This window comes from Gymnoscopelus microlampas, assembly GCF_963454915.1.
Source record: "Gymnoscopelus microlampas genome assembly, chromosome: 9".
NCBI lineage: Eukaryota > Metazoa > Chordata > Actinopteri > Myctophiformes > Myctophidae > Gymnoscopelus > Gymnoscopelus microlampas.
The window spans coordinates 39,664,087-39,675,422 of NC_139946.1; the positions used below are offsets into that span (position 1 = coordinate 39,664,087).

The 11,336-nt window shown below is 39.3% G+C and overlaps 1 protein-coding gene across 1 annotated transcript; it reads left to right on the forward strand.

Annotated features, from left to right (window-relative positions):
- Window positions 1–1,184: 1,184 nt before the first annotated feature.
- On the forward strand, window positions 1,185–10,094 carry phb2b (prohibitin 2b). The gene is made up of 10 exons (XM_084066290.1): window positions 1,185–1,269; window positions 2,673–2,808; window positions 4,309–4,393; window positions 4,507–4,586; window positions 4,849–5,033; window positions 6,300–6,429; window positions 6,605–6,708; window positions 6,893–6,970; window positions 8,043–8,119; window positions 8,853–10,094. Exons 1-10 carry the CDS (start codon window positions 1,249–1,251, stop codon window positions 8,878–8,880), a joined length of 924 nt encoding a protein of 307 aa, XP_083922416.1. The 5' UTR covers window positions 1,185–1,248; the 3' UTR covers window positions 8,881–10,094.
- Window positions 10,095–11,336: the final 1,242 nt, after the last annotated feature.

Here is an 11,336-nt window from a genome sequence, read left to right on the forward strand (position 1 = left end):
ATAGCAGATCTACAAGCTCACAACGCCTCGCAGTGTGAGCTTGTAGATCTGCTATTTTTGGCTAAGAGCAGACCAATTAAACAAAAAAAGTTGAAAATGAAACACAATTTTTATACAATATATAGTAGGGGGTCCCTGCTTCATCTCTCTCTCAGCTAGGGGGTCCTTGGCCTGAAAACGTTGAAGACCCCTGTAGTACACTACTATGCAAAACATCTAACAGTTTTAAAACAGAAAAACTAAAATATGTACAGTAGAGATATTTGGACCTAAGCTCAAGTTTATGCAGTGGCAGAGCAGATACATCTCTGGCCTAATATAGCTAAGAAACTTGTAACAGGATGACCCCACATTAGTATAATACTATACAATATACAATTAATAAACAACTCTAAGAACTTATAATTTTCTTCTCCAGAGTCAGACATAGAGCAGGTATATTCCTGAATCCAATAAACTACAAGCAGTGGTTTAAAGTAACCAAGTATATTTACTCAAGCACTGTACTTAAGTACAATTTTGAGGTATGTTTGACTTTCTTCAGTATTTCCAATTTTCAACACTTTTACTTCTACTCCACTACATCTTAGAGGCAAATATTGTACTTTTTACTCCACTCGGCACAGCTTTAGATACCAGTTACTTTGCACATTTAGATTACTATCACAAAACATACATTAACCACTTCAGCCCTATATATATTTCGACCATTTGATCTACAAGCTACAAGCTTGTAGATCTGCTATTTTCAAAAGATTTTTTATACATTTTGAACATGTGAAATGGAACATTCTGCACAACAATGAGTACTTTTACTTTTGGTACTTTTAAGTATATTTTCATGCCAATACGTTTGTGCTTTTACACAATCACACTTTGAATAGTGGAAAGTTACTTGTAACAGAGTTTTAGTAATACTCTGTTACAAGTAAGTTTCCAATTAAAAAAGTATCAATACTGCAATGTAGTAATACTATTACTACATTGCAGCATTGATACTTTAAAAAAAACAATATTAGTTCTAAAACTTTAGAACTTTTTAGTTTTACTTAAAAAAAGAAAAAAAAGTTTTCGTTTCTTAGTTATTTTTAGTTCTAAAAAGTACTAAAAACATTTAGTAGGCTACTTTTTCCACCACTGGATACAACTACATATCCCAGCGGTCTTTGCGGCACATGTGTCCAGTCCTGACTGCCTGCCTGCCTGTAGTGTCGACCTTCAAGGAGCTGTCTCACTGAAAACTGAAGCATGGCGAGCAAAGATCCAAGCGTGAGTTTAATGTTGGATATCAAACTATTGAATAACGTTAGTTTATGACGTTGCAGGCTTAATGTGTCTGTTAGAAGTCTGTAGTTTACTGTACATAAACTCTTTGAGTTGACATTAGAGAGAGAATGAGCTAACTACGTATGCTGTCAAACATTAGCCTAAATGCTAACGTGCAGTTTACGTTACATGTATTGACGTAGAAACTTAATCTGTCAACGACAAAACAAACATAAGTATCTCTCCATTTATATCCACCAAAACATTTTCCTGTGTTAAAACTCACAAGAATTCATAGCATAACGTTAGGATTAGGCTATCGCTAGGCTAGCTTATTAGCCTCGATGGTTGCTTAACACCTACTTTATATGTGATATGTTATGTGATGTGATGAAAGGTTATATTCTCTAGACTGAATAAAAGTCTATTTATGGCCTTGATTCAGTCTGGTTTAGTGTATGGAAAGTGACAAATATCGAAGAGAATATAGCAGTTAATTCATGCACTGCACCTGCACGACCCTGACGTAACGTCATGTTACATGTCTAAAGTCAGACGAGTTTTAGAAGAAATCCAAGGAACGTTTCAGAATCTAACTCCATTGTCACATTACAATTAATATGGGTGATATTCTTAATTGTGCAGGCCCATTAATGCAGTTAAAAGATAGATAGAGAATAGAAGTACAGTAAAGTGCATTTAAGAAAAGGTGGCTAATTTACGCAGAAGACCAATAGATGTCATACATCAGGGGTCTGCAACCTTTTTTGACATGAAGTGCCATGTTTTCATTTTCTTGATGGTCAGTGTTTTCAGATAGTCAAGTTTAATTATGACATCAAAATGAACTTTTCCAACTGATTTTGATTGTCCATAGGCTATACATAACATTCTTTATTTATTTTCTTTAGAAATATTTTCAGGATGTAATAATCATTAGACTAGAGCAATAACCCACCTATTTCCCAGACTCCCTCCCCAGGCAGAAGTAGTAGTTTGAATGATTGTAGAATTATGTGCAGGATGTAATTTGTAGATGTAAGACTTAATTGAACCGACTAAACCTTTTTTTAATATTTCATTTTAAAAGATAAAACCTCTCTCACACTTATGCGAGTGGTCACCCTCCCCTGTGCCAATGTTGCCAACTGTGCCTAAGGTTGCCTACCCCTGTCATAAATGATTTGCCTTCACCAGGGTTGTGTCACTGAAACAAATGACAAATGGAAAGTTAAATATATGAATCTGCTGTTCTATACTGCAGACAACAAATAGAGTCCCAGCTATCATACAGACTTATGTGACATACAATGATGTACAGTTGTCAATGGACTCAAGACTATAATAAACATTGTAATGTAGATATCGACACTGATTAATCTATTAAATGTTTGTGTCTTTTCTAGCGGGTTCTCCAGCATCTGAGGGATCTGGCTGGGAGGATGTCATCCTCAGGGGGTGGCAAGGGTGCCGGATTGGGGCTAAAGCTTCTCATTGGAGCAGGAGCTCTGGCCTATGGCGTTAAAGAAGCCACCTACACAGGTAACGCACGCACGCACGCACGCAAGCACGCACGCACAGTTAACTCTTTATATTTCTCTGTCCTTTAACTAACTTAATTTCCATCTCCTACCTGCATGTCTTGCTTCTCTTAATCTTTACTCCCCTAATGTCTGAAGTAATATTTATATTTTGGTAGAACATATTCCACTTTCCAGCACCTACTTTCATACAGGTGGAGAAGTTAATTAGCCTCCCCACAGCTTACGACAGACTACTATAGTCCATATTCACACGGCGGCCATTTTTTAATTTAACATTGCGTTGCTGTTGCAACTGGGGTGGCAACTGGGGTGGCATTTCATTGACTTAATGGCAATATGGCCGCCGTGTGAATATGGTCTATTACATGCAACTTCTTCAGTACTCCTCATCTAATGTAGTCATTTCTGATCTTGTCCCTCCTTGTCTCTCCTAATGAGAATAGTAGCATCCTCAATTCTGCCACCCCCAGCTCTGCCTCCTGTCTTTTCGTCATTGCCACCGTTTCGAAGCTGCATTGTACAGCGTGGCTGGTCTGACTATGATTACATTACATTACATTACATTACAGTCATTTAGCAGACGCTTTTATCCAAAGCGACTTACAATAAGTGCGATCAACAAAGGTAGGGAACGAAAGCTACTAATCACCAGCGGTTATAAGTGCATTTTCTGCAATAACAAGCAACCAAGAGCATACCTAGCGCTAAGGTAAAAGTGCAATATATCAGCTACCTATTTCCTTAAACAGATGAGACAAAATAGCTAAGTCAAATGAGCAGGAGCTAAAAACAAATAATTGTATTGACTAAACAAGATCCAATAAACAATTCAACAATAAAACAAGCATTCGTACAACTGTGATCTTATACATCTTCTCTCTCTCTCTTGCTGGTACCCTTCTGTCACAAATCACTCCTCCTAGCACTTTCCTCCATCCGTTCCAACCTGCCTGCACTCTCTTCTTCACCTCTCATCCACACTCCCCATATCTTTGGATAGTTGAACCCAGGCATACTTAACCTTTGCCACCTCTACTACCATCCTCAGTCACTGTTCCACTGTCCTCTCTCTCTCTCTCGCAAACATATTCTGTTTAACTCTTGCTAACTCTTCTCTCAATCAAATATGCGGACAACAAACAGACTTCTATTACATTATGTTTAACTCCCCATATCTTTGGATAGTTGAACCCAGGCATACTTAACCTTTGCCACCTCTACTACCATCCTCAGTCACTGTTCCACTGTCCTCTCTCTCTCTCTCGCAAACATATTCTGTTTAACTCTTGCTAACTCTTCTCTCAATCAAATATGCGGACAACAAACAGACTTCTATTACATTATGTTTAACTTATTATTAATTCTTGATTTCTATGACAGAAAACGTATACAGTACATCCTCATCTATAAGCTGTATTCCCGGTATTTTTTACATGTTCTTAGAATTTTGCATTAATTAATTCTATATCTGTGTGTGTTCATGTTACGGTGTCTCTAGTGGAGGGAGGTCAAAGAGCCATCATCTTTAACAGGATTGGAGGGATGCAGATGGACACTGTACTGGCTGAAGGGCTGCACTTCAGGTACTACTACTGCTATGATTTATTTATCTCCTGGCTGTACTTCTAGTATTGGTTTCGGTGCGTCCTTCTGGCTATGTGATCTGAAGGTTTTGATGACTGACTCTTTGTTGTAGGATTCCATGGTTCCAGTACCCTATCATCTATGACATCAGAGCCAAACCCAGGAAGATATCTTCTCTGACAGGAAGTAAAGGTAAAGGACACACACCACAAATTTCATCTGAAAGTAAGACAATTGCACAAATAAGTAACAAAGTAACAAATTGCTGTAAGTCACACGGACCAAATCTGCAGCACACATTTTACGGGATGAGCCATTTTTCTGATGCATTTTGATTTACCAATTGAACCCTTCTATTGACACATTTGTGTAAATCAGTGGCAGCAATGGACATTTCTATTAGGAGATGGAAAACGATGAGGAGAACCTAACTGTTACTCTTCTCTTTTTGTAGACCTGCAGATGGTGAACATAGCAGTGCGTGTGTTGTCCAGGCCCTTGGCCTCCAACCTGCCAATTATGTATCAGCAGCTGGGGAAGGATTACGATGAGAGAGTTCTGCCGTCCATTGTTAATGAAGTTCTCAAATCTGTGGTCGCCAAATTCAATGCCTCTCAACTCATCACACAGAGAGCTCAGGTATTATTACTTTTACTGCTACATACGTTTATGCACTATGACTTGCAAGTGTCTTGCTCAGGGACACTTAGACACATTGGAGTCGTACCTGGCACCTCCGTAGTCCTAGGCAGGCTCACTAACCATTCAGCCTTGGCCGCCCAAATGTATTGCACTCTTCTTGAAAGAGCTCAACACCTGAACCTCTTGTGTGTGTGTGTGTGTGTCTATGTATAATTGGCCCCAGACTTGAATTATGACATGTTTGAATCCAGTCAGAGCTGCAACTATCAATTATTTTCTTTACTTTTTTTGATTCATAGAATAATCAAGAAATACGTTTTTTGATCAAATCCTTTTTATGCCTCCTGTGACTGGAGGCATTATGCTTTCGGGTTGTGCGTCCAGTCCACCCACCTGCCCGTCTGTCCCAACCTTCTGAATGTCTCAGGAACACCTTCAGGGAATTATTTCATGACATTTGGCACAAATGTCCACATGGACTCAAGGATGAACTTAGAAGTAGGTGGTCCAAAGGTCAAGGTCACTTGACCTGTCACTTGACCTTTGACCAAGGCCACTTGACCTTTGACCACCTTACTCTTGTGAAAGCGATATCTCACAAACGCCTTGAGGGAATGTCATTACATTTGGCAAAAATGTCCATTTAGATTCAAGGATGATCTGAACAAAAGTAGCTGGTCAAGGTCACTGTGACCTCACAAAACACGTTCAGAAAATTCTTTCTTCACTACATGTACTTGTCAGTCTGGACAAACACTGATGTAAATGGCAACTGGTTGGCAGAGGAATATAACCGCATATGTGGTGTTTTTGCTTCTAGTTTTAAAATTGGTTTCGTCTGATTAAATGTTGCAGCCCTATTGTCCTTTATAGTCTGTCTATACTGTCCCCCCTCCTTGCACAAAGCTGAAGACACGAGACACTGAAAAGTGTCGTTTCTCTTGCAGTCAATGATGTTTACTAAACAGACTGTTGCGTTTATGATAAGCTTATATTTCAATCACAAAACATATGCACTCTTATAACTTTCATCAGCAAAAAATAAATTGATAAAAATAAATCTATGTATCAACACATAATCAAATTATTGACTTTATAATCGATTAAATTAATTAATGTGATTTACTGTTGTAGCTTTTTGCTCTCTACCAACTCTTTCAACGTCTTCTACTGTATTGTCTAACTAAATACAAATATCTTTAAATTAATCATTATAAGATGTATTTCCTGCAGAATAGTTTTATATTTATCTCTGTGTGCTAGGTGTCATTGTTGGTGCGACGGGAGCTATTTGAGAGAGCAAAAGACTTCAACATCATCCTGGATGATGTGTCCATCACTGAGCTCAGCTTCAGTGGTCAATACACTGCAGCTGTGGAGGCTAAACAAGTCGGTAAGGACTTGCACTGCAAATATAATATCGTCACTTGTCGGGTGGAAACCTTGATAAGCACGCTATGAGCACGCTGGAACTCCCTTTGAGAACCACTGACCTAGACGGCTCTTCAGTGTACACTCATTGGTCTTGTATACGCCAGAACAATGAGATTGCGTGTGTGTGTGTGTAGCCCAACAGGAGGCCCAGAGAGCCTTCTTCTACGTAGAAAAGGCCTTACAGGACCAGAGACAGAAGATCATCCAGGCAGAAGGAGAGGCTGAGGCTGCAAAAATGGTAAATACCAGACCCTAAACAGGCTTTATATTCTGTAGTACTGTGTGTCTCTGATTAGACAATAGGCATATTTAAAATGCTGGGTAGGTGTTCATGAATGAACCCCTAAATTTACACTCCAAAACGTTACATCACGTTACAAAACTGTATGTTGTAATGTCTACAACTGGGTGTGTTTTTGTAGTTGGGCGCAGCAGTGACTAAGAACCCAGGTTATCTGAAGCTGAGGCGGATCCGAGCTGCACAGAACATTGCTAAGACGGTCAGTAGTACTTCTCATATTGTCACTGTTGGGTGGAAACCTTGTATGTCCAAAACCGTTACTTTTCAGGAAATGGAAAAAAAAGTACCAAGGCTACATTGGCTATTTTCACTAGTTTTGCAACACTGTGATAAGATTAAGTATAAAATAGGGCATTCATTTATGAAAGAATAGAAAAGCTCCTCGGAGCGCAGGTGCCGACCCAGGCCTACCCTATGTCAGTCACCATGTGGCTGACTGGAAAGATTTGGGGAGTTCTTCCTTTGCCCTCTCTTTTGCAAAACTGGCCCCTCACGCACATTTTTAAAGCCACCTGACCTTCTTAAAATAATGTCCCTTCTTGAAATAAATATATTATTTTCATAAATATCATATATTCTATATTTGTTTCAGTTTATTCTGTTTTTGGAAAAAACAGAAAAGTATGAAAGTATGATTTATTATTTTAAGAAGGTACTATGCGTCCTCCTATGGCTCTTCTGTAGTCTCTGCCTGGACACAGGCTGCACGCACTAACACACACACTGGTGCTCACACATGCAGCGAGCTCTCAGCAATTGACTCGTCTCGTTTATCTGGGAAAATACAGCACTTTGCGACGTCTCTGCTCTGCCATGTGAACCAGCAAACTATCTCTATGCTACTACGTACATAGCTGGCGGTGGGGCAAGAGGAGTGTTTGTTTTTGCTCATGCGACATCCAGTTTTGATTGCACCAGATGCATTATTTTCAGGATTTTCTTTTGCTCCCAATTATTTTTTGAGGTCGCACAGATTACATTTTGGGAGCGTATGCGACTAAAGTGGTTGAAAGTTTGAGCCCTGATTTCAGTGTGATAAGTATGCATAAAGATGCAGCTGTCTGAGCTTTGTCTGAAAGGAGGCCCACTGTCCCATACTCTGAAAACCCCCGGCCACCAATTAAAAGCAAAGATAGAAGCCATCATTGAAGTTGAGGTTAACTTGCTCATTTTGCACTGACAGCATTTTGCTCCCTCGTTGTTGTCTACGATGCTTTATTTCTATGCTTTATTGTTTTATGTTTTTTTTTATGTCATCTTGTTATTTCCAGGTAGCACAATCGCAGAACAAGGTTTATCTTAGTGCTGACAGTTTGGTTCTCAATCTGCAAGATGACTCATTTAACAGGTAGGTTTATATTTACACACACGCGCGCGCACACGCACACACGGAAAGATCAAGCCACATGGACACATAGTCCAGAAAAGTACATGTGTATGTCACTGCTGATTAATAGAAATGTATGTTAATTACTGGTGCTACTAATAGTATTGTTGCAAGAGATCAGAGATCTCTGCCCAAATCTAAATTCTATGAATGGCCTTGAATCGTGGAGAAAACCAGTGCTAACAAATCTTTTTATTTTATTTTAAAATGCAGGACATGCATAGACACACACAACTATACAAAATAACACTATTACAACTAAGCAAACCCTAACATCTGCCCAAACACCTGCCAGCACTGGGGGGAGAAGAATATAGAAGAACACGATTAAATGTGCTGTATATTAAAAGATAAGGGAATATTGATCAATCAATTGCCTTTAGGGAGTTGATATATCAAAGAATAGGGTAACAAACCTACACGCACTACTTTGAAAACCAAATCTGATACCGGACCAAAATGAAGGACTGCCTTACAGTCTTTGCAGTGATTCTGTGATGCTGTTTATTATTATTGCTATTATTGTTATTTCTAAATAACAAAAAAAAAAGAAGTTTTACCCAGTCTTATCCCACTCATTGAAATGAAAGACTCACCAGATGTATCAGTAGGCTCTCTGATTGTCTGACTACTTGAGACTATAAGTATGGCAACTGGTTTAAAGTTTTTGCTTCCATTTCTTTCCTTTTTGTAGTAGCCTGTCACTGGGCCTGAAAAAGTGATGAAAAGCAGACGTAGGGAGAAGAGGAGGAAAGGATCGTTAAAGCTGGAGGAGAAAGAGGCAGTAGCATTGTTCTTGTCATCAATTTGAATTTGACATTTATGCAAAACTATGTCAGACTTGTAAATGGAATGTGACCTTGGAGAATTGTCAGTGTACGTGCGTATCATAACAGAACTGGATAAATAAATCAAATCAAATGTACATAATCTTACATTATAGAGTAAAGCTGTGGATTTGACAGTGTGTGAACTAACATATTACAGTATATGAACATATTGTAAATTCGAGTTAAGATAAAATAAGTTTATTTTTCACCAGTACACATTGTAAATATGGCTTAATGCCATACCCACCTAAACAGTACTGAAACCTTCTGGAATCATCTCGAGGTCATGGACTTGCTAGCCACCATAAGTACAAATGGTGCTACAGCTTGTAGTAAATGTATGTTACTGAACCCAAATAAAATCTAGGGACTCTACTTCTTTCCCCTCATTTTGGGCATTTTTAGTCTGAGCTTTCATAAAGCGAAAAGACTGATTAACAGGCATGTCATTGAGGTCACAATCACCCATAAAACAAATTGCACACTTGCACTGTAACACAATGAAAGCCATGCGCTCTCACCATTCTTGGGTTGGATATGCCTAGTGTCCCATGTTTTATCATTGGAGGTGGCATGTTTTATAGGTAGGGTCCCTCTTGTGGTTGGATTCTTCACACAGTGAAGTTCTACAGTTCATAGACATTCTACACAGTATGTTGTCAACCCATCAACAAACCCATTTCTCACAGCCACATTATGATTCAGAAACAAAGAAAACACCATATATACAGGAGAATAACAATTTATGTTTCCGACATTTACCAGATGCCCTCCTCCAGATCAACTTAAATAGTCCATGTTCAGACTAAGTGCCATGAACACTTAAGGAAGTAGATGCCTGAGAAAACGAATTAAGTCTGCAGATTTTGTTTGGGGACGGGTATTAGAGTTACCGCTGCAGCTATCGTAAATTATTTGAATGACTGAATGCTTGCTGATTGAAGGTTCTGCTCTGTTAATTTTCTGTGCCGTAGATTGGCTCTGAGGCTGTGCTGTCTGAGTTACTATTGGTCAGTAGAGCCATTCCAGTCTTCTGGTTGGAGTTGATCTAATAACATTGTCTGCTTGACAGAAACAAAGACTTTTTTTTTTATTCCAACATCTGATACCTTGTCTTGTCTTTCTTTAAGTGTGCAGTATGTTCCACCTTTTTTGGGGTGGTGCAGTGTTTTCAAAGACTTAATTAACTGTACTAGTACTACAGTGTTAGTATGGCTCTATTTATACTAACTTAAATGCAAATTATTGCTTAATCAAAAACTGCATTATGTAATTGCATATATGTCCTTTGTCAAACAATTATTACAGTTATTGACCTGGTGGTAATGGACACATTAAATTAACCTGCCATTTTCTTAATGTCCCAAAATGGGCTATAATATACAAATTAATATATGAATTGGCTCTTAAATTTGGATTGAACCACATGCATATGTTATATAAACCAAGTTCGCCAAGTATTTACTGTAGGTTCAACATTTCAATATTTTTATTGAACCTTGGTCATAGGTTTGTTTATATAACATCCAAAGTATTATTAGGCTACCATTTTATCTGCCCTCAACCACCTAAGCAGTAGATTCCTATTGTCTCCAGGAGGTGGAGTTGAAGTGCATCATGGAGGTCAGCTGCTGTCACTGACTGTTATTACAGCTGTGCGGTGTGTTTCATCCGAATCATCTGCAGTGATGCACCTGTGTGCTGACTGTCCTTGTAAAGGAAAACAGTTACCTCTCAGCCTGTGTGCTGACTGTTCTTCTTGTAAAGCAAAACGGTTACACCTCTGCCTGTGTGCTGACTGGTGTAGTAAAAATGGAAACGGTTATCGCTCTGCCTGCCTCTGTTTCTCTCAACCCCCCTCTCCTCCCCAGTGGGTGGCGTTTGCTGTTTCAGCTGCTGCGCTTCTATGGCAACAGTGACCTCATGCTGTGAACGGTTGCTATGGTTATGGGTTGTGACATCATAGCAGGTATGGTCAGTTGCTATGGTAACACAGCTACCGGCCCTAGCAGCTATTTCGGTTACAACACCACCACCACCACCAGAACACTCCTACTGAGTGATTGTGAGAGAGAGAGAGAGCGGGGGGAGCCAGATAGAGGAAAAAATGACTTGCTGTAGTAAGGTCATTTCCTGTTTCAGAGAAGGAAGTACGCCTCTAGACTACAGCTATACTCCAGAGCAGCCTCTGGCAGGGGGTGTGTGTGGAGATAGAGAGAGAGAGCTGAGCCGGGTGTTTAGAACTGTAGCTTGAACAAAAGACCTAATGACATTAGAATGATGCTGATAGTTAACCATAATGGGACCATTGTTAGCATGCATCCCTGTACTGAACAAGAGGAGAGAAG